The 25410-nt window shown below is 37.5% G+C and overlaps 1 protein-coding gene across 1 annotated transcript in view; it reads right to left on the minus strand.

Moving 5' to 3' along the window:
* The window catches only part of MEI4 (meiotic double-stranded break formation protein 4), a 140516-nt gene that overhangs the window by 33442 nt on the left and 81664 nt on the right, over window positions 1-25410 (minus strand). Inside the window, exon 3 of the mRNA XM_053603575.1 lies at window positions 20988-21119. Coding sequence (XP_053459550.1) covers window positions 20988-21119 — 132 coding nt within the window. The remainder of the gene's footprint in view (window positions 1-20987; window positions 21120-25410) is intronic.

The raw sequence follows: 25410 nt of genomic DNA on the forward strand, positions 1-25410 counted from the left end.
TCCAGAATTAAAGAAAGCCAAATAAAAGATACATCTATTTCTTAACTTTACAGTTTGGTTGTGTTGCTTAATGAACTATAGTGACACTCAGCAGCACTGCACAACAACCTAGATTTCAGCGATGGCTCCTGTGTTTGTTTCTATGGCAGTTTAAATGCGGACTTCAATGTTTACATTTGAAGGGGAGAAGTTCATCCATGCCCTGTATGACTCTCTTCATCCTATAGGTCTTCCTCCAGCTATTAAAGTACATAAGGGGCTCCTCAATTTGTGATGGTGGTTACATCTGGGTAAATATCACTATGTAGAAAATGCATTTAATACACTGACCTGCCAGACATCATGGCTTAGCCTAGATTACCTTAGATATGCTCTGAAAACTTACATTCAACTAAATTGAGGTAGAATCACCTGGCAACACAGTACACTGCAGGACGCTGATTGTTTACCCTGGTGGTCGCAAGAGTTGATGGTGATCTGGAGCTCACCGCTGCTTCCCAGTATCACCTGGAGACTTAGCCCATCACATATCCTAGCTCAGGTAAAGATCAAAATTCAAAATGTGGTTTCTACTGCATTTGTATCACATTCATACTCATGAAGTCAAAACTTCTAAGTTGCACTCTTTTCTCCCTTTACTGGGTGGCAGGATCGCTCTGAGAAGCCTCCCCACAAAGCAGGGCCATGTGTGTGCACGGCCAGCTGTCCACACTGGCAAGCGGGAACATCCAGGACACCGGGCAGACGCTCGGATCCATATCAGTCCAAGGTCAACAGGTATGTCCTGAGTTCCTATATTCACCACATACTTATCCAAGCACACTGCATCCTCAAGACTTCTGTGCTTGCTTCCCCTTCTTCCTGACATTCTCTCCAACAAACATTCTCGTCTGTCCCCTTGCTTCCTCCATGCCAGGGTTTACATGTCAGTCTCCCAACTCTGCGGAGAGGTCCAGCCTCATGGTGTTAGTGTGCGAGGTTTCAGAGGAAGTCACCTTGCCACTACCTTTATTTGGACTTCCTGTGCCTAGAACTGTAAGAAAGTAAGTGGCTGCTCTTTGAGCCCAGCCTCGTGAATGAATTAATGCCATTATCACTGCTGGAGTTAGTTTTCATGAAAATGGGCTCCTGTAAAGAATGTATTCCAATCAATGCCTCAGTGAAATCTTCCTACTTCTTTCACCTATTTGTTTAATGGCAAATAAAACTAGATCCATATGTTTGTAAAATATATCCTCCTCCACAGTCTTTTAAGTCAGTAATTACCAAAATGAGAAATTCTGTCCTAGATAAGTGAGTGAAATACAACTGGCTATCTGAAACGCATGGATATTCAAAATCACCAACAGATAATCTGAAAGTTCCACTCTTAAACCCTCTCTGAAAGAATTTCTGAGAAATGTACTCCAGTGAACTAAAAAAAAAATAAATTCTAAAAAGAAAAATCTGAGGATATAAAAATGAAATACAAAGACATACATTCATATACATAACCAATCAAAAACCGTGGTGAGCATGGACACCAGCATAAAGTAGAGTTTAGTCCAAATAATTACTAATGTACAATACAAAAAAGTGCTAAAAACATGGCACTAAAATCTCAAGAGGGCATAAGATGAGGGTGATGTGTGTTTGCTCAGCATCTAAGCAGGTGTATAGTATGAGGTCTTTTTCTTATCTTGGAAAACACTAATTAACTCTAGGCACTGGCTCAAAAATATCCATTTTAATATGTGTATAAACAGAAAGTATTTTCTTAAAACTTTTATTTCTTAAAACTTATAAAAAGGAAAATACCCTCTATAAAAGAGACAAGAAAGGGAAAACAGAAATGCATGATAAATTATCATGTTAAACAGAAAAGTATCAAAGACAGCAAGAAGAAGTACTGGGCGGTGCCCGTGGCTCGGAGGGTAGGGCACCAGCCACATGCACCCAGCTGGGGGGTTTGAACCTGGCCTGGGCCAGCTAAACAAGGACAACTGCAACAACAACAACAAAAAATAGCTGGGTGTTGTGGCAGGTGCCTGTAGTCCCAGCTATTTGGGAGGCTGAGAAAACGGCATTGCTTAAGCCCAAGAGTTGGAGGTTGCTGTGAGCTGTGACACCACGGCACTCAACCAACAGTGACATAGTGAGACTCTGTCTCAAAAAAAAGTACTAAATGTAAGATAAAAGATAATATGTCATATTCACCTTATGCATTAATAACGTGACCTCCATATAGCACGGCACTTGCCGCCTTCATATGGCTGACACAAATATGCAATTATTTTATTCCTCTTACCCAGGGTCTCCCTCTACCCCATTAGAACATAAGCGCCTTGTAGGAAGGGATTATCACCCTCTTATTCATTAATACATTTTAAATAACTTGCACAGAACTATATGCTGTTTACCTTGAAAAATGTAAAATAACAATTAAAAGCGCAAAATCAATACATAGGTCACAGATAGAATATGTAAATGCTAATGAAAAGGAAGCAAGTATGGCGATAACAGAGGTAAAATCAAGTCAAGGTGAAACCACTGAATAAGATGGGCAAGGTTATTTCATATTGAGAAAGGTTACCATCTACCACAAAGATGGAAGGCAGGTCTGAGTGCTTCCTGCAGGGCCGCTCTGGTCTTTGCAAATTCCCTCCGCAGTTGCTTGTCTGAGGAAGTCTTTCTTTCATATAAGAAACTTGTTTTCTAGGACACAAGCCTCCAGGCTGCCCACCGTGTGTGGTAGGATGCTGAGGAAGGGTGCCCGCTCCCCCTGGTTCATGGGTTTCAGTTAGTCTTCCTGTTTTCCCTTCCTGCTGGCAGGGGAGCCTCTTTCGTCCTCACTGGGCTAGACCAATGATTATGTGCTGGGGTGACTGGCTCATCGTGATGAATCTCTCAGGAGGCCTCTGTGCTGCGTATATCTGGAGATAGAGATTCTAGCGAGGCCAGGAGATTTTTCCTTAATAATTCCCTCAGAGTATAATCCAACACTGGATTTTCTACTTAGCCCTCAGGGACGCCCGTGATTCTTACATTTGGCCTCTTACACAGTCCTCCTTTCCTTGTGGCTTTGTTTGTTCCTGTTACCTCCCTGTTCTTGCTCCTCAACTGTCCCCTTAGCACAAAGGTATTTCCTTCAAGTTTGGTGGGGTTTTTTTCAGCCTGATTGGGTCTACTCTTAAGGATTTACACTGCGCTTTGTAATGTTTTGAATGAATTTCTCATTTACAGAAGTTCTGTCTAGATTTTCCTTAAAAGTTCTAGTCCAGCCTACTGTCTGATTACCATGTCCTGATTCTACGGAATGAATACAGTAACACAGTTGTGCTCTCATAGGGATGTGACTTGTTTCCATGGGAGAAAGGGGAAAGAAAATTTTCTGAAACCATGTTTTCAGTAGTGGTAGAGATTTTCATGATTTAAACTTAATTTTCTAACACTGACCTCAGTAAAGTTTGGAAGTTCTGTTTTGTTTCGTTAAGGACCTGGAGTTTGGAGTCAGACAGACGTGAGCCTTACTAACCATGGGAAGTTATTCCATCTTCTTTGAACCCCAGTTAATGAACTATAGTATAAAATAATGTATTTCCTTTAGGGGGAGCTGTAATGTTCAAATGCACTTATTTTCTTAACTGTCTTGCACAGCTTCCACACATAGGAAGGGTTCAAAACCCAATAGGTACTATTATTATTTCGGAGGTAGTATAAGTTGATCCTTAAAGTACAGTGGTCAAAATTAGTGAAGTTTGCATTCCAGGACATATGGCCTTCTGGGTCCTTAAGTGCAGCCTTTTAAAAGAACCAACCCTTTTATTAAAAAGGGTGCAGCAGAGAAAGATGGAAGCTTTACTTGCCTGCTTTGGTGCTTAAAAAAGAGCAATTCTGAAATCAGAAGGCTGCAGGTTCCCCACCCCTCTGGCTGTTTGAAGATTAAATCAGACCATCTAAGTCAGGCAGGTAGCTCCGGGCCTGGCACAGCAAGCACTCGGGACATCGTCATCACTCCTATGCCCACGACCACCACCCCTGTTATTATTAGTACCTCTTTCTATGCTTAGTCATAAGCCAGACACAAATGATTATCTGCATAAAGCTCTTCAGATAAACTACTGAAATATGGCTATTACTGGGGAAAACATACATTTTGGTCAAAATTTTCATTGTGTCTCATCTGTGTTTCCAGTCATCTATCTAAACCTTTGGAGAAAAATAAAGCATTCTTTTTCTTATTACAAAGCACATACATGGCATCATGGAGATTTAGATAATTTAGATTAGCAAAAAATAAAAACTACAAATAATCCATAACCCATCACAGCTGGATTATAGATGACAACTAACACTCCTTTGTCCTTATGTACATTACTCATTTATCTGTACATTTGTTTTTGCTTTTTATTTGTTAAAAACATTTTAAGACAGAGTCTTATACATATTGAGCACATTAATTGTTTAATCTCAGACATTCAAGGAAAAAGTTGTTAGGGTGAATAGTACCATCTCTTGCTTAGATATAAGTGGTAAATTTAATAGAAATTCTTTGAGTATATTCTTTTTTTTTATTAAATCATAACTGTATACATTGATATGATCATGGGGCATCATACACTCGCTTCATAGACCATTTGACACATTTTTATCACAGTGGTTAACATAGCCTTTCCGGCGTTATCTCAGTTACTGCGCCAAAACCTTTACATTCTACATTTACCAAGTTTTGCAAATACCCCTGTAAGATGCACCACAGGTGTGATCCCACCGATCCCCCTCCCTCTACCCCCCCCTTCTCACTTCCCCCTATTGTTAAGTTGTAACTGGGTTATAGCTTTCATGTGAGAGCCCCAAATTAGTTTCATAGTAGGGCTGAGTACATTGGGTACCTTTTCTTCTGAGTATATTCTTAAATAAAAAGCTCAACCAGAATCCAAATGATTTAGAACATTCAGTAACTTATTACTTTCCTTTTTATGTTGTGATTTTGGGAGAAATATGAAAATAAGACTAACAGAACAGTAGGATTTGTTTTTTAAAAAAGAGTATCATGGTCACATTGACGCACTATAAACACAGCTTAGTACAGCTAATGGCCAAGACAACTCTCAGGGGACTCTCGGAAGCATGAACTTCTCGAGATTCATAACTGCCCGAAGATATTTAATTATGTTCAGCTAACTCTGAAACAAAATATAATTAATGAGAATAGCTCACTGCTTTGATATTCCAAAAGAATACTGTCAAGGCTTTGAAGAATGAGTCATCCAGAGTGGATTTCTTCAACAGTGTGTGTTTTCTTTGTTTTTTTTTTTTAAGACCGTACTTTCTAATTATTATTATTTCATTTTTATATTATTCTAACCCATGTTTGAGATTTTACTCTTCTGGACAAGACTAAACTTCAGTAATTTCAAAGAAAATAAGATTCTCCAGAACTCAGTCTGTCAGAGTTTCAGTGCAGTTTTCTAAGAATCCCGGCTGCACACTGTCTCATATGCTTTTCACAGCCCTTGAAATGATTATCTGCGAGTTACAAAAAAGAAACTCAGAGTCAAGTATATTAAATGGCTTTTTATTCCTAAGGCTGCAAAATCTTAAAATTGCAGAAACAGAACAGCACTTTTGTATTTGCTATTATTAAAATGAGCAACCTTGGGCAAGTCACTAAACCTCCTCAAAGACCTTTTGTCTTTCATTAGTAAAATGCAGGGCTCAGTCCAGACCATCTTCATTCTCTCTTGAAGTCTGATGACTGTATGAGCTAAGATGCTCCAGAGCCTAATGCTCTAGGTCCTTTAAGTGATGCATTAGAAAACTTTATTTTACCGGGGTGGGGGCAGGGAACCATGGGGGGAGACTTTGTTTTGTTAGATTAACCTGTCTTTTTGGCTTTACTGATCCCATTTCCTACACATAGTGTTACAGTCTGAACGTCTGTGTCCATCTAACATTCATATGTTGAAACCTAATATTATAGTATAAGGAGATGGCTAGGATCATGAAGGCACAGTCCTCAAGAAGAATCAATGGCCTTCTACAATAGGTACAGAGGAGCTCATCCTGCCCCTCCCCCATGAGGACATAGCTACCCTGTTTTCCCGAAAATAAGACATCCTCCGAAAATAAGACCTACTTACAGGAAAGATAAGACGTCCCCTGAAAATAAGACCTAGCGCATCTTTGGGAGCACACCTTAAAATAAGACACTGTCTTATTTGTGGGGAAACAGGGTAGCAGTCTACCCAGGAACCAGGGAACATCTGTCGGTGCCTTGATCTTGAACTTCTCAGCCTCCAGAACTACAAGAAATAAATGTTATTTATAGGCTATCTACCTACAGCATTTTGTTGTGGCATCCAGAACTAATGAAGACACTTGGGAGGCTTTCAAAGTGTGATTCACAATCTAATGAGGGTCCAAGACCCTTTTAGGGAGACTGGGTTGAAAATTGCAAGAATAAAAATAATAAATTATTTGCCTTGCTCACTGTGTTAACATTCATAAATAATGGTGAGTAAAGCTATAGGCATCTTAGCACCAAGTCAAAGCAGTGATATCAACTATGTAAGAAGCCATTGTTTCCTATATCACCTAGTCACTGCATAAACAGAAATAAAAAACAAACAACAACATACACAAATGACAGGTTTAAAGAATGTCCCCGGTGGAGCAGTAAAAGTTATTTGATTAAACAACAATACTGGAGTGCAAATCTTTTTAAAAGTCTTTGTGACATGGCGGCACCTATGGCTCAAGGAGTAGGGCGCCGGCCCCATATACTGGAGGTGGCAGGTTCAAACCCAGCCCCGGCCAAAAACAAAAAGAAGTATCTGTGACAAAATGGGAAGGACGCATTCAGCACTTCTGCTGCACATTTAGGTATGACTGACTTCACAAGAACAACGTATCGGCCGACTGAGTTGTAGGGTGAACTAACTCTGTACATGGAACACCATTTTTACTTGAAAGAACAGCTAACCAACAACTACAAATGAAGTAAGATTGTCATTTCAAAGAAAACAAATCACAGCCTCTGTTGTTCATGATATATTCAAGCTTTCAAGCAAAAATTAAAAGTTTAAACAACCTGTATCCACCAAAGTGTACCTGACAGTTTCCTAATATTTATAAAATTCCCTGATGAGGCCACTGGTAATATCAACAAATGTCATTTTTTTAAAAATATTGTGTAATGAAATGTGTGAACATTTAATAAGTCAGTGAACCATTATTTTATAAATGATCAAACCTTGATAAAAGATCTATTCAAAATGCAAATTCATTGCTAGGATTTCAGACCAGTGGGTGCCAAGAACAAACATATCTCATGTTTTCCCTGTGTCTACAATTCTCTCATTTGCTCTACGTCTCTATATTCTATTCATTATTTAGGGTCTTTCATATTTGTGGACAGGAGGTGGGAAAAATATGTATTCATTTGTGTTAAATTATAACACAAACCTATACCAAGGTAAATCTTTCAACTCTTACTTCATGACAAAATCAAGTATTTATTGCCAATTTTCCATAAGCTAGTGAGGACTCAGAGGGGCATGGGACATACCTCTTCCCTGGAGGACAGACATGCTTCCCGAGCTCTTCCCATCTGGAAACCTTCATAGCCCCTTGAACTCTCTTATTCACAGGGTGTACTTGAAACCTATCAGTTTTGTGTTGTCAGTATATGATTCACTGCCAGGGAAGACTGCAAGTCCATTGAAAATCAGTTTGATAGGCGCCTTTGTCTGTACTTTGTATAATAAAACAGCGTACACTGGATAGGTTAGAAACAATAAAAATTTATTTCTCACAGTTCTAGAGGCTGGAAAGTTCAAAATCAAGGCAGCAGCAGAGTCATCATCTAGTGAGGACCCGTTCCTCAAAGGGGCCCCTTCTAGCTGTGATGTCACATGACGAAAAGGCACAGGCCTGTTTTATAAGGACACTAATCTCACTCCTGAGAGCCCCACCTCTTAATATGATAACATTGGGATGCTTTCAAACACAAATTTTGGAGGAATACAAGCATGCAGACTCTTAACAACAGGTTCCAGCATGCTGAAGAATGCACTTGCTTCCTAGTACATAGAATCAACGTGAACATTTTAAAATTACTTTTTTTCTTGTAAAATCTTTGCATTTATTTGAATTCCTTCTTCAAAAAGGATTCAAAAAGAAACCAAAACCAAAAAAAATTGTGATGGCAATATATGTGCTTTACACATGAAAGTGCTTTAAATATAAAATTATAAGAATTTCCACAATTCACAAGTATCTTCAAAACACACTAATGATTCCTGTTACAAATTTAAAGAGCAATTTTTGACCTCTTGACCACAGTGAGTGGGTGTTTTCTGCTTTGTGACTCTCAGACATCTAATTTACAACATTGTATACAGGAGGCACTAAAAATATTGATTTAGGTTAAATTCTAAGACACATGTCCTATATGCCAAGTCTAAATGTGTCTGTAAACCTTAACTATTTGTATCAGGTTAATATCAAAAAGTAAAATGCACTTTGGTAGATTTTTGGATAAAAATGTATCTTTAAAACTCTTCTGTTTTATAGAATTAATATTTGAAGTAATAAAGTCATTCTTAGGATAACTGTAGCATCACTTAAAGAAAGAGGAACAAAGGTTATTGTTGGTATAGTTTGTTTTGTGTGATTGTTTTTGGCATCTGCATGTCCCGTGAGCCTCAGGCTCTCTGAGGTGCTCCACTTGCTAACAGGGATATTTTAATTCTTACAGCAAAGCTACCACACTCAGCACACATTCTTACTTCTGCAGAAAAGAAACGAAGTAGTACAGTATCCAAGTGAAGGGACAGAAATGGATTAAAATTTGGAAAATGAAACGTTATTACATATTTGAATCTCTAATTTTTTTCCTTTAATGAAGTTTAGGTGTTCACTTCATTTTTTAAATGATTTTCTGAGCTCAATTACAAATAAGCAAGTTATATTGCTTAAAGATTAATCTGATAACATAGTAATTAATAGTAAAAGCTCACTTTTTAGAAGCTGTTACTCTTTTCCCTTTCAAATTTGTCTTCACTCTATAGACACTTTTCAATTAACTAAAGACTGAATGATACAGGATATGTAATATAGTTATCCTGTCTCATGCTTAGCCATTTTGAGAATGTTTAGATGAAAATGGAAAAAAAATTGCTATTACTTTTCACCAAATTCTGTCACTGCTTTTGTATTCCAATATTAAATATGCTCATCAGTAAGGGTTTAAAATCACATGGCATAAACGCTTCTGGAAACATCACTTCAGATTTAATATTGTGTAATAAAGTAATTCCAACAAAAAGCACCATAGTCTCAGGAATAAACACCCACTACAGCACAACAAAGAACCACATACACATATCACTGTGGCAATCTCAGCGCCACTAGATACCTGCCCTAATTCACGGTCTGCACTGTGGCTCCAGAACCATCAAGACTACCCAAGAGAGGACTTTCCTAACAAACTTCTTTGGATTTTTTGTTTTTCCTTATTTATAGTCTTTGAGTATGTCAGCACTTTTTAAGAAAATGTACAAAAAGGAAACAAATTCCTATGTAAAACACCATAAATTGTAGGTTATAGTTAAAATTGTAATCTCTAAGGAAAGACTTACCAAAACTGTGGAATGTGCTTTTGCCCAGAGTGAAAAGAAACACAGTGATGCCCCACACTCAGGCACTGTGCGAAGCCAGCAAGACCTTCAGCTGACTGTCTTCACTGACGTTCACCCTCACCCGAGCCCAGGAGATGGGAGTCCTTGAGGTTGTCTGTGAGGCTGCCTGGCCAACGTAACAAAACCTTTTGGACTTCTTCTCTACATTCAAATATTAACATTTTCTCTCTACATAAATCTGAACGTACATGTGTATTGCATAATATACAGACCTGTTTCTTTGGCAATTATTTTATGTGTGTGTTTGTTCAAAATAACAACTATTGATATCCTACTTTGGTCTGGACACTGCAGCAGCGTTTCTCTCACGATTAAACTCTAAGTGTCCCATGTGCCTTATCCAAGGACATTTAGCACATGTGCCTCGCAGAAACAGCTTGATAAATATCATTATATTAATAATGAAAAACAATGAAGTTTTCTAAGAAGCTGCAATTCATAATCAAAATGACATTTTAATAAACGACAACAGAAGCGTGACAGCCTTCTAATTAGCACTGTAGTCATAATTAGAGACAGGACTGCCTTATCTGCCTCCTTCATCTGGCTCTGCCCTTGTGCTGGCAACTCCAGGGTTTCCCTGGGAGAGGAGCGTGGCAGGCAGAATTCTGGCTGGGAAGGAGTGGGACTACACAGCAAAAGATCTGGAGGTGCCACGACACCACCACCAAGGCCACCTTTCCAGAGCCCTCCTGCCTGTGGCCCACAGCAGTGACCTTAATTTTGCCTCCTCATACTGCCCTTTCTTCTCTATTTTTCATTTAAAGAATATCAATTCATTAAAAAAGGCATTAGGTTTTAATTTCATCAGAAAGTATTCAGAACAAATACTGTTTTACTTGCCACAGGGAGCAAGAGAAAAAAAAAAAACACAGGGAAGATATATTACTGTAATGTGTTAGAAATTACCTCGCGACACTGAAATGACTAACGATTTCTTTTCAGTGACTGATAGAACTCAGCAATGCAGCCATTAAAACTGCAGCAATACATGCTCAGGCTTATGGGGAAAATAGAGACAAATCCGGAGGAAATAATTGGCTTCAATTTTTGTACTTACTCAAAATTTCTCTTGAATTAATTATAATCTAAGGCAAAGAATCGTTCTGCCAGTAACTATATACTGAACTAACAAACTACACCTATCTGTTCTGTGAATAATGACGCCATGCACCATTTCAGAACTTTTAGAGAAAGCCCCACTAATTCTTTTACCTATACATATTTCCCATTTTTTATTAATATACCAAAATAAATTAATTAGGTAATGTTTCCTCATTTCCCTTCAACTCCTAGTAAATACATGGAACTCTTTAAGATTAGATAAAGATTTTTGTTAGAAATGACTTTCCTAATACGTAATCCTTCAGTTTCTCACTAATGACTCTATGGGGGAGAAATAAATTATAAGAAAGATGATGACAGAGCTAGATGGAGAAACTTAATCCCTGGCCTGAAAATACTTCTCCTGGACTTGTGAAACTACAGGGTGAGGGGCTGAGGAGCATCAATGCTGCGAAGGCTGTAAGATGCAGAAAGGCCTGGAACGTCAGAGTTTAGTACTGCAGTTTCACTGTACCCAGGAGCTCACCAGATCACCACGGCTGAGGTTACAGAGTCCCAGACTGCGGTCAGCTGAAAGGTACGGAATGCAAATGCCACACTTGCTCTCCAGCAGAGATGTGGAGAGCACCACAGAGATGTGTCACCAGCACCTAGGTACACAAGGACCAGGGTGAAAGACAATCCACACAGGCGTGTGTGGGGACGTCCTATTCAGTTCCAGTGATGAGTTTCTCATTGAAGAACAAGTGAAAAGGAAACACCCAATTAAATGAACAAAAAACACAGATCCCACAAGCAACACTGAGCGACACAAGAGAAGGAATAGTGCCCTAAATGCCAGGGAGAAGAGCAAGCAGCCCGAGTCAGCAGAGAGAGGACAGTCTGACACGTGCAGTGGAAGGAGAGAATGCGTGTCCATGATGAGAAGCGGGCAGCCAATAGGAGACAGGCACACTGAGCCCAGAACACATGTGCACAAGTGAGGGGAGAATTTAAAAAAAACTAAAATTCCAATATGAAAAATGAAATCGGAATAAATAATCGGAAAAACCTTGAGAAATTCCCTTGATATGTAATAGGAAAGCACAAAGAAATGAAAATAATGAGAGCAGATGATAAATATAAATAGAGCTCCATAAACCATAATGATTGGTCTTTCAAAGACCTAAGTTTTTAAAAATGCTTCCTCAAATGGTGAAAGAGAAAATCCAACAAGGATGCTGATTTATAGGCTCACTGCATTCAACAACAATTCTCAATCAAAATCTTCACAATTTTACTTTTGAACTAGAAAAAATCATTCTCAAAGCCATTTAGAAGTATAAACATGAACCCCTAATAAAAAGCAGTTATAGTAATTAGGTAATTACTACAGTAATTTAATACATAATAAAGCTAAAGTAACTACATTAGTGTAGTAGCATGTGAGAGCCCACGGCAGGTCCATGAACAGACACTGTGTGTGTGTCCGTGTGTAACTGAGCAACAAGGAAACACCCAGGCTGAGGGAGTAGCTTTAATAAACAAACCTTGGGGAGTTGAATATTTTTCCACATATAGTCTCACTTAATTCCATGTATCAAAATACTTTCCAAATGTATTAAATAACTAACTATATGCTTCCCTCCTGCTAGACAGTACTTAAAAGTATTAGGTAAATGCATTCTTCCTCACATAACTCACGGAGACACACAGAAGTAAAATTATTGGGTTCATATACAGCAGGAATTGGCAAACCTTTTCTCTACAAAGCCAAATAAAAATATTGAATGCTATGCAGGTCTTATGGTCTCTGTTACAACTACTCAACTTTGCTGTTTCAGTGTAAAAGCAGCTATCAACAAGCTATGTTACAATAAAACTTTATTTACAAAAGGAGGAGGCAGGCCACATTTGGCCCATGAACCACAGTACATCCACCCCTGCTATGTGGCTGTAGGTGAATACACTCTCATTGGTCTCTTTTAAAATACAGGCTCCTTCTTCCTGTCCGTCGCCCTCCTTCCTCTTCCCATTGTAGTGCAATCTGTTTGTTGAAGAAAATGAGCTGTTTTTCCAGGACAATCTAGGTTTTACCAGTTAAATCCTCCTGGTTAATTTAACACATTCCTTTATTTCCGTATTGCCTATGAGTTAGCAATTCTTTCTAGAGCCCTCAGGTTTGATTTGTGGACAAGACTACTTCAGCAGTCACACTACATTTTACTAGGCATCCGATTTCAAAGCTCATGCTCTTTGCCATGTAAAAAGTTCTACTCTGTAAGTGAGAAAATACCCTAACTTTCATCTTTATTTCCAGTTGAGCTCATAGATGGAGTTTTTCTTAGTAAGCAGCAGTTTCAAAATGGAATGCACTCATGGGAAAAGTTTTAGGCCGACAGTGTATTCTAGGGGGATTTTAATCCTTTCTTCATTCATACCTAATAATTACCTGAATCACAAACAGTGGTAGGAGAGAAAACTGTACAAATCTGATGCAGTAAGGCTCATTACTAGGAATTTCTCTTAAGGTCTCATGAAACCAACCAAAATAAAGAGGAAAACCACCTGCTGAAGCCTCTATTTTGTCCACTTGAGCACAGTTTGACATGAATTCTAATTCTGTCCCCCATAAGCTGATTGCTGTGTTAGGCTTTCTAGATCATAGATATGATCAAGATACACATAATTTCGGAAAAAAATATGGCTCCTTTCTCAACAGAAATAGTTCAGCTGTTTCTTGCTCAGAGCTATGATTATTTTTCTCTTTAACTTATTAAAAATGCTTATTTTGTTGCTACATTTTGTCCTCATATAGAAAATCAGTTTACTTTAGAGAACTATGTACAAACTTGTTCCTGATTCAGAATCTTTAATTTGCTTGTTCTAGTTGTGTTAATGAGTTGCTTAGCTTTTATTTTATTTAAGGAAAACAGACATCCGAAAAGTAAAAATGTATCCTGATTATAGGCTGCAAAGTTTTTTGAGTTTTCTCCAACTGATAAGCTTTTCTTCTGATTTTTAAAATCTATTTACATGTAGAATTTTAATCTATTTTGTGAACTCTATAAGCCTCTAAAGTATTGAATATGTAATATAATACCCTAAATTCAGATATCATCTATCCTTAGCAATATTCCAAAAGCACCATTAATAGCTTGAATACTGTACTCATAAAAATGCTAATTAGATAGGAGAATGAACTGCATCAAAGGAAAAAACACAACAATTAAAAATTGAGGTTCTATATTAAATAAATATACTTCTGATATCTAAGGAGCTTTTATTTTCAATTAAAAAATATTTGGCAATGCAAAAAGCCTAGGCATTGAGTATACACAATATATAAAGTGAAAACATCAATATTTTCTCATTTACTTAAAACTTTGTTGTTTTAAAAGAATTTTTATAAGTGTACAGTGAAAAGTGTATAAACTTTTTTTATATATAATTTTTAAAAACTGGCATATTTGAGTATCTATGCTTCTCAGGTACTCTATCCTCTCTTTTCACTCAACATTATATTTTCAAAAGCTATGAAATGTTGATAGATATAGAAAAAGACTTCAATTTATTCATTTTAATTGGTATAGAATTTTCATTTTTGATATAACACATTTAGTGATCTTTTGTAGCAGACACTTATGTTATTTCCAATCTTAAGATATTTATACAGATGCTAAAATGCACATCCTTGACAGTGTCTCCTGTGTCCAGTCTACTCACTGTACCCTGGAGGACCAGCATCTTTAATTTTGCCAGGAAATAAATTCCACTTCATCACGAACATCTGATACTACTGTCATTTTTTAAAAAATACTGCATCAATAGGGGCGGTGCCTGTGGCTCAAAGGAGTAGGGCACTGACCCCATATGCTGGGGTGGTGGGATGAAACCCAGCCCCGGTCAAAAACTGCAAAAAAATACTGCATCAATATAAAAAAAAAAATATCAATATCAAAAAATACTGCATCAATATAAAAAAAAATACTGCATCACTGTTTCGGTATGAAACATCTTTGTGTTTTTGTCATTTTCACTTCCTTGCTAGCCCTGACATTGAGCTTGATTGATGCTAATTTGCCTTTTCCATTTCTTCCCCCCCCCTTTTTTTTTTTTTTGCTTTGGACATTTTTTTCAACATCTTTAAGCCCATTTTTCTATCAGATGGTTGATCTCTTTTTCTTATTGGTGATAGTTCATCATAATATATATTTTACTTTTAATCTTTGAATTTTCATAAATTTTACATACTTTTAGGGAAATTGCCTTAAGCTTATTTACCATAACTGAAACACACCTTCCCTTCGTAAAGAGATTTTCTAAGTGGATTCAGTTATATAAACAACTCCTAGGGTGAAGACTGGTTCCTGTGGCTCCAAGGAGCAGGGTGCCAGCCCCATATGCCGGAGGTAGCGGGTTCAAACCCAGCTCCAGCCAAAACAAACAAACAAACAAAAAAAAATAGAAATACTACTAAAACCAAGGCTTTTTACAGAGATATTCAGCCCCATGGATGCTCTGTATCATTGGTTACTGACTGGCTCTTTCTGGATGAAAAGATCTGAGAAGAGGAAGTCATTCAAAAAAGGAGATGATCAAGACCGAAGAAAATGGGATTCAAATGAACACAGGTAGAGAAAAGGTATCAGGATAAAAGGAGACAGATATGCCTTTCAAAAATGTGATCTATGGTCACAGTAAGTAGAAAATATATGAATAGAAAATGTATTAAACTTGACAAAATTATATTCTCTACTTGAACTTTATTGCTACAAAGTAGGAAGAACAATACACCCACAGTTAAGAGAAAACAAACTAACATGAAATGATATTAAGGAAATACAAAAACCTGAGACCGTCAGTCAGCAACAGAAACTACTGCACAGTTCGTCTTCTGGACTCTGGAGTTGCACCTCCTGGGTCCCATAAAGTGGTGCTGTGCTTACTGTGACTAAGGGCAGGCTACTCAACCTCTTTGGTCCTAAATGCCCTCTTTCACAAAATGGCTACAATGCTGATTAACAATGTAGTTCAGAGAATTAAGTACACATACGATATAAAATGAATGGCTACTGTAAACAAAAAACATACACCAAAGGTTTGAAGGAGTACGAAATGTTTAGAATAGTGTTTGACATACAAAACTGCTCAGTAAGTGTCCATGGTAATAATTTCTATTGAATCTCCCATTAATTTTAAATAAATAGAATAAAACTTCTCCTCTGCCTGATACACAAATACACTAGAAACAGATCAGATTTGTATAGAAGACAGTATGATATATACACACACAGTCTTTTAACATTAGTGACTATTTAGAAAATTTTGCATCATTAAAAATCTAAAGCTATTCTTTGGAAAGTTCTTAGCAACATCCTGGTATGCATTATATCAACATAGAAACAAAGTCTCTAAAGTGAGCTAAACAGCTGAGCATAAAAGCACTGAGAAAAGTTACAGTTTAGGTTCAAACATTCATAGTTTTCAATAAACATATTTTAATGGAGATAAAATTTACAGATAGTGTAATGCCCAGACTTCAAGTGCACATTTTAATGCGTTTTGACAACTGGAGACACCCATGTAACCACAGATCAATCCCTCATTTTCGTCCACCACCCTTCTCAACCACTATTGTGATGCCGTTCACCATACATTACTTTTGTTTGCTTGTTTTAGAATTTCACAGAGATGGAATCATACAGTTCATGTTCTTTTGTGTCTGGCTTACTTTGCTCAGTGCTGGGTTTTTAAAAAATTTTCATCCATGATGTTGTATCATTGTCTCAATTCATTGTATGGTTGAGTAATATTCCACTGCAAATATTTACAACAATTTGATTACACCGCCAGCAGAAATATGCTGTTTTCAGATTGATACTCTTAAAATTGAAAATGCTATAAATACTCATGTACGATTCTTTATGTCAGCATAGCTGTTGAACTACTCTGCCATATGTTAACTGCTGTATAATTAACTTTCTGAAAAACTGCCAGATTGTTTTACATCCCCAGCAGCAATTTATAAGTTTAGTTTGATCCACAACTCTGCCAGGATTTGGTATTGTTAGTCATTTAATTTTAGTCATTCCTGTAATTGTGCAGCACAATTTTCCTGACATTATGCATTATTCATGTTCTTCTTAGTCATTCATGTATCTTCTTTTATGAAGGGTTTGTTCAAATATTTTGCCCTTTTTTACTGAGCTGTTGATCCATTCTCCCCCAGTTGAATTATCTTAAAACACGCCTAAAATCAATTGGCTATATAAATGTGGGTCTATTTCAGGATTGTCTGACAGCTTTCTGGTAAATTCTCTAGGATTTTCTATGTTCCTGATCATGTTGACTCCAAGCAAAGACAGTTTTGTGCCTTTCTTTAGAAGAGTAGAGCTGCTTTACTGCAATGGCTGGGACCTTCAGTACAGAGCTGACCTGACATGTTTCTTTAAAAGAGCAGAGCCACTTTACTGCAGTGGCTGGGACCATCAGTACAGAGCTGACCTGACATGAGGAGAGAGAACATCCCTGCTTTATTCCCAATCATGGGGAAAAACAGTCTTCCACCACCGGGTACATCCACAGGCTTTCCATAGAAACCTTTTATCACAAACCTATTTTAAAGTTTTCTTCTCTTCCTACTTTGGTACAGGTTTGAAAAGTCATTTGTAGGTGGTAAATTTTGCCAATTGCCTTTCCACATATACTGAGATTGTGTGCATTTTCTTTATAAATCTGTTAATATGGCAACTTGTTTTTTTTTATGAATTTTAAAACAATTTTGTATTCCTGGGATAAACCTCATTTGATTATCATGCATTGCTATTTTTATACAGAAAGGGCCAAAAATGTATACATATTTTAGGAGATGTTATCTATGTATTACTTTTTGAAGTTGAATTGAAGGCCTGGTTACTGGTCAGTGTACCTAGATGTGCTACACATTCACTTTACCTACATTGCATAACTTTTGGGTAATGATCAATTTTACTTCCAACAAGATCTCTTAAAATTTGTATGCCTTTTTTGGTACCCCCTGTATTTCCGGATTCCATTTCCTAGTACCTAGTAAGGATTGTTATTTCTATGTTCATGAGAGATGCTGGTCTACATTTTTAGATATTTTTCTTTTAATGCCCTTGTTTGGTTTTGACACTGGGGTAATACTGACCTCATTAAATGAATTAATAACAGTTCCCTACTTCTCTGTCTTCCAAAGAGTTTGTGTAATAGTAGTATCATTTCTGCTTTAAATGTATGAGAGAATTCACTTGGCCCTGTAGTATTTTTTGTGGTGAGGTTTATAATTGTAAATATAATTTATTTAATCGACAGAGAGCAAATTAGGTTTTTCTATTTCTTCCTGAATCAGTTTTGGTAACTGGTACCTTTCAAGGAATGTGTACATATAATATAAATTATCAGAAAAGATTTTTTTATGGTTATATTTACGTATACATAATTTAACAGATTTATTGGTATATATTGCTTTCATTTTTATGTTGAAATCTCCTATTTCCCTCCTTATTATTCCTATTTCATTTGAACATTTTTACATGTTTATAATCATTAATTTGATACATATATGCTAATTCTACTCTTTCTGTCATTTCTGGTTCTATTTCTACTAACTGACTTTTTCCCTCAAGTTATGGGTTACACATTCTTCCTTCTTCATGTTTCATAACACCTAGATGAACACTAGGCATTAATGGTATGTTGCTGAGTTTCTGTACCATGTTTTCCAGCAGGTAGTTAATTCAATTATAATTCAAAAGAGTCTTTCTAGGATTGTTTCATATCTCCGTCCGCCTCCATTTAGATTACTTCAATGTTTCCTCAACTTATGTCCAAACTCAACGTTTTTCCGTCCACCACAAGCATTCTTTCATGTTTGCCTAATTCTTCTTAGTGATATTATTTTCCCATCTCTCTCTTTTTTTTTTTTTTTACATTATCTATGTGCTCATCCACTTCTGAAATACAGGAGTTATCTCTATTCCTATGTGTGGGAGAGTTATTGCATTAAGGGTCCAAAATAAGCAGCCTCCATATTACCACTCTTTCTCCTGTAACTTTATTTCCTCCTGCTGTGACTCATAAATTAACAACATGTTATGAATCTCTGAGCCTTAGATGTAATGGACTTTCTGGACTAACCATCAACAGTCATTCTATTACCTGAGTAAAGTAAATATGATGAAAGGGCCTAAAACCACATTTTCTATACTTCCCTGTTGATAGTCTGAATATGTTGTTGGTTAACTAAACAAATCCGTTCACAAAACATTTTAGTTGAAACTAAGCCATGTAGTGAGGTAAGCAGAACACTGGATGTGCATTTGGCTGTTGAACATCAAGACAGAATTTTGTTTTTCTGGGCCCCAAGAAGTAGGAGCTTCTTAATTCCATAGGCAGTTTCTTGGTCATGATAAAAGGCAGAAATTCTTTTGGCAGCCTAATTTTGCTGTGTGGCTGTGAGAGTTATTCATGAAAGTATAGCCTAGAGTCTCCTTTTTAACCCTCACCACAATTTCATAGCTATTCATGACTCTTTTCTACTTAAATTGACTACAGTGGTTTATGTTGTCTATCGCGAAGGATATTGAATAATAATTTCCTTGTCTTTAAACAATACTAACATCTTGAAGGAGTGTAAAAGGACTGATTGGGGCAATTCATATAAAGCACTTAACACATACAACCTGCCAAAAACTAGTTATTATGCTATTATTGTTATTTTTCTTATTAGTATTTTAAAGTAACTTAATAATCTAAACACCTGGGTCTGAATTACGCCTTTAGCCTATGTTCTTTCCACAATCTTGTTCAAGTTGTTTTAATACTGTAAGGTTTGATTTTTTTTTGTTTTATTCGAACTAGGCCATTTCACGTATATAAACTATAAAGAAAAGTATAACTACTTCATGAAGCTATTGATGGTTCATACCAAGCTACCAATTAAATAAGAATATAAATAAAATGTTCTTTTCTGTATTTTCTAAAAAAATAATCTAATTGAATCAAACTCATTTTCTGCATTGCTTCCTGGTGTTAAATGCCAAGACTGCACCTTGTTTCCTCAGAATCCTCAGTGCACCTCTTGTTCAATGACATCCCAGTAACAATCCAACACCTCCACATTCTGTTACACACTGCTTATTCAATTCAAATCCATTTTTCAAAGCTTTCCTTTCCCCTAAAATATTTGTGGGCACTTGGGACCTACCATGATCAGTTACTTGACCTTGGAACTCCTATAAATAGCTCCAAGCATTTTAACACCTTACTCTTTTCCAATTAATCAATGTGGCTTATTTCTGTTTTTTTGAGATCACTTTCCTTTTTAATATCTTATAGAGCTCTTAAGAGAGTACAGCATTTACTAGACACTTGAAAAATTGCTGACTGGATGATATACCATGACGCACTGGATTCAATTAGACTATATATTTTCAGAATATTCCATTAAACATAGAGAAATGAAATGTAAGTACTTGATTAAATGCCATTAACATTACATACATATTTTTTCTTATTAAACTTCTTTCTCTCTACCAAGACATTTCTATGTGTCCCTGACTTCCCTTAATTGTGCTTTTTAATTCTACCATACAGATGGCAAGACTATTAAATGATAAAGTGAACATATGTAACATACCAGCATCAATATTAAAATACGGAAATAGCTTATGTTCTTACACATTTTCATCTGTGTTGTTTAAAGGGCTTAGTGCACGGGCTTTCTAGCTTGACTGCATATTGGAATCACCTGCTGCATTTTAACACTACTGATGCCTGCATTCTACCCCCAGAAACCCCTTTTTAACTGAAATGGCACAGTGCTTGCAACAGGATATTTAAAAGTTAGCCAGATTAAGAACCACTGGTAGAAACCATTCTCCATTTAGGATCCTCTACAGGTCACTTTTTGTTCATTTTTTTACTATAGGAACATGCTACTTCTCTGGAGGAATTGAAGGGCATTCATCTAAGTATCCCTTTGCTGTGACCAATAGCACCTTTTATGCATATATACAAGTAAGAAGGATAAGATGGTTTTATTTTGAAAACTATTTTCTACAACATCTTTCTGTAATTTAGGTAGGTAGTAATAGCATCCACATAATGTTACAGATAAGGCAATAACTAAAATGTCAGCTTGGCAAGAAGAGGGGAGAAGAAAGGGAAAGAAAGGAAAGCCTATAGCTACGTTAATCAGAAACAAGGTACAGTTTCCAGCTATAAGGTACCTACTTGATTGACAGCTCCCAGATCATCAGCAAAGCTATTTACTTCTGATAGAAGCAGAGATACAATGGATTTTCTCAACGACTTGCAACTTCCCAGGATTACCAGACTATGAGAGACGTAATGCTGCACCTGAAACTAAAGATAAAAATGTGTAAGTTTCTACTTTTTATTAAGTAAACTCGAAATGTTTTTAATGGCCATTTTCTAAGACTTTACTACTTAGGTAAGTGCTGAGGGGAGTACAAAAGGTTTGAACAAAATTCTAGGTCAGACTCTAGCAAAATTGTAAAAAGGAGGACACATTATAACAATATAGACCCTAAAATTTTATATAGCAGTTAATATTTGGAAATGTGGGACACAGTATGAAAATGGACGTTTTAGCTGAAGCAGCAAAAGACAGATAACAGACTATGCAGAATGAAAAAAGGTGATGGTAAAACATGCTCACAGCCCTACCGACTAGACAGACCGATGGATGGACGGTGTAGTGGACAGATGGATGGTGAAGATGTCTTGGGGAAAAATATTGGTGCTCTAGATGTCCAGCCGCCAACTGGAGAGGAACGTGTGGGAGCAACTTCCCTATTTGCCACAAAAAGAAGGAACTTTAGAATGATGAAAAAAAAAATGTGGGACGCTCTGAATTTTTTTCACAGGCAACACAAGTACTAATCAGTAAATAAATTTGAAAGATCAGTAGGAGATAATAAAGTACATCCTATAGTTATCAGGAGAGAGGCTTTTGATTATTAATTATGTTAAGGTGTGTAGAACTAATAGCTGGACGCTCATTAAATCTATTTCAAACATAGCTGGGAATTGGGTGTGGTGGTTCATGCCTATAATCCCAACACTCTGGGAGGCTGAGGCGGGTGGATTCTTAGAGCTCAGGAGTTTGAGACCAGCCTGAGCCAAGAGCAGGACCCTGGCTCTACTAAAAATAGAAAAATTAGCCAGGCATTGCAGTGGATGCCTATAGTTCCAGCTGTTTGGGGGGCCAAGGCAAGAGGATCACTTGAGCACAGGAGTTTGAAATTGCTGTGAGCTGGCTGAGGCCGTGGCACTCTAGCCTGGACAACAGAGCAAGATTTTATCTAAAAAAAAATAATAGTAGTTGGGCGGCGCCTGTGGCTCAAAGGGGTAGGGCGCCAGTCCCATATGCCGGAGGTGGTGGGTTCAAGCCCAGCCCTGGCCGAAAACCACAAAAAAAAAAAAAATAAATAAAAATAAATAAATAATAGTAATATATAAACACAGTTGGAAGAATAAAAGATCCAAGGAGGATCTCAGAACAAAGAAACAGTCATATACTTCGTCACTTGTTCTGTACAAGCTTAAATCGTGCTGACGAGACACTGCTCTCAATATTAAACAATGCTTTGTTCAACTAGGAACTATTTCCTCTGTATTTTTAGGATGAACATATTTGTTGATACTTCTCAAATGAATATTTTAATAATACACATTAATTTTATTTTATTTATTTCTAGTAAGACAGTGTCTCACTATGTTGTCCTCGGTAGTGGACCCTGGCATCACAGCTCACAGCAAACTCAAACACTTGGGCTTCTGTGAATCTCTTGCCTCAGCCTCCCAAGTGGCTTGGACTACAGGTGCCCACCACAATACCGGCTATTATTTTTTTGTTGCAGTTGTCATTATTGATTTTAGCTGGCCCGGGCTGAGTTCAAACCTGCCAGCCTCAGTGTATGTGGCCGATGCCCTGCCCAGTAAGTTACGAGCATAGCCAATATACATTAATTTTAAAAGTTAAACAATGACAATAAGAAAGTGAATGGATTATAGGCTTTAAAAGAAATGTCTATTATAAATCTGAACATGCATAACAATATTTAATAACAGTGTTTTAAATCAACTCATCAACTTAATGCTAAAACACAGTTATATTACCATCAGAAATCACAGATACTTATAATTATTAATATTATAATTGGCTAAGATTCACAACCTTAATAACTCCAGTACTACTCATTAGATTATCAGCTTTAAAAATTTTTACTTATCTAAGCTCTAAAAGACTTCTGTTGGGTATTTTACTGATGCTTTAATTGTATACTTACCTTCTTCATATTTAAGTCTTTAGGGGATGACTTAAAGTGAAGAAAAGCTCACGGGGAAATAAAACAGACTTTACAGAGTGCAAATCAAACGATGATGGGTTAGGTATGCAGATCCTCAATCGCTGGATCCACTATTTTGTAGTTTATGCTAGCAACTTTCTCAACCTTTTATGTCTTTGCCTCCTCATCTGTAAAATGGTGATGGTGATAGTACCAGCTTCATGGAGTTTTTATGTATATTAAGTTAGACAGTAAAAATGCTTAACATTGTGACAGGCACTTTGTAAGTACTCAATTAAGTGAAATGTTATAATTTAGAATGATACTATGAAGATGTTGAAGCTTATATACATTTAATTCACCGACACTTGAAAAGTTAAATGCTATAAACAAAATCTATTTTTCTAGAACTAAAATACTAGAAAACACTGCTGAGAAAATTTCATCATAAAGAACTTTTCCATAGTCTATCTATAAACTGTCTCTCAACATAACTGAAGCTCATTCAAAGACTATATAACCATTAATAATGTTTAAAATTCTGTGAATATTATTTTAAGAATGCTTTTATCCTTCCTCACATTTTAATTGACACCTATCCTTTTATAAATATAAAATACAGTGGAACTTTTTAGAAAGGCTGATGTGTAGGCCAGGACTGACAACAGTATTCTATGTGAGGCTTCTGTGGTGAAACCATGGAAGAGTGCACTAACACGTGTTTCCAACTTTCTGAAGCATCTAGAATTATGTTTCAAACCCTTTCTTCTCCTATTATTCCACAGTGAATGTGAATTTATTATATTAACTAAGAAGGGGGGACTAACTCGGAACAAACCAACCAACCCTAGGAGGTGTCACTTCTGGGAAGTTGAGAAAGCAAGAAGGTATAAAACCCCTCTTCCTATAAATGCTACAAGCATGTCATAAAACTTCTGAAATAACCAAAACATTCAGAAGTCTCAACCATAGCTATAGACACACACCTTGCTTGTCATAGTGAGGGCGACCACCGTAGGCAAGCAATTAATAGGCTGAAATATCCAGGACACTGACAACTGGAATTAACCTGTGCATTAAGCAAACAAGCATGAGTGAGGGGCCTTGCTAACCTGCCACCCACTGCCCCTCTAGCAACACAGCAACTCCAATGTGTGCCTCAGAACAAAAGCTGTTTTTACAAAAAACTTAAAATTTCAGTTCAACTAGAGTGAAAGCAAATACTTCAAATTCAATTGAAAGCCACAAGAAACTGTTCAAAGGCTCTCATTCAATAAAAACACCCCCCCACCACATACACATACACACACACATGGCCTGTCCAGAAAGTATCCAGTCATGTAATATAAAAAGTCATTAACTGAAGGTGTAAGAACACTGTGCAGAGGACAACATCCCCCACTCTCCTTTAGACTAGGCACCTTGGGACCCCACACAGTTCTCCCAGCATCTCTTCCACTGTTCAAAACGCCCTGCAAAAGCCCTTGCTGGAACTGCTATTAGCTGCTTGGTCATATTTTCCTGAATCTCACTGAAGGTCTGAAATCTCTTCCCTTTCAAAGGCGATTTTAGTTTTGAGAAAAGCCAGAAGTCACAGGGCACCAAATCTAGGATCTAGGGAGGCTGAGTCACCTGGGTGATTTGTGTTTTGCAAACAAACTCTGCAGGGGACGCGTCGCCCAGTAGACGGGCTGTGGGGCTCCCGCTGCTAGTCACCAGCTGGCCACTGCTGCGGCCCATTTGCAGCGTCGCATCTCTCTGCTGAGGACAGGCGCAGAGGTGATGTTCCTTGCTAACTGTCTGGCCTGGAGGATCCAACTCACGATGGACACCTTCCCCATCACAGAACACGGTTGGTATAATCTTGATCTTGTGACTTTTGGCGCCTTATTTAGGGGTGAAGAACGAGGCATCTGCCTTTGGGACAACGGGGCCTTCATTTCTGGTTCATGGCTGAGGACCCACCATTCATCTCGGTTTATGACATACTTAGGAAATCTGTCCCTTGGTAGCAGTCTGAAGCAAGTCGTTAGCAAACGCAGGATGTTAGGATACTACCGAACGTTAGGATAGTACTGCTGCTGTGGTGGCAGAAGCTGTGGAACACGTTTTGGCACGACACGTTTCATGCCAAGATCTTGCATCAAAATCTCAGGCTCAGTAGCTTCTGGAATCCCCGGATGAGGCGCTGCTCATCTCTGACTGCCGCCCACACACTCGGGCGTTCTGCCCGTCGCAGGCCTTCCGGACGCGCACGGGCCATTTCCAGCAGATTCGCCACCATCTCCGACGCGTTTGTGCCTCACTTTTATTTGTGCTGCAGTCCTTGCATAGTCCCCCAA

This window comes from Nycticebus coucang, chromosome 9, assembly GCF_027406575.1.
Source record: "Nycticebus coucang isolate mNycCou1 chromosome 9, mNycCou1.pri, whole genome shotgun sequence".
NCBI classification, from domain to species: domain Eukaryota; kingdom Metazoa; phylum Chordata; class Mammalia; order Primates; family Lorisidae; genus Nycticebus; species Nycticebus coucang.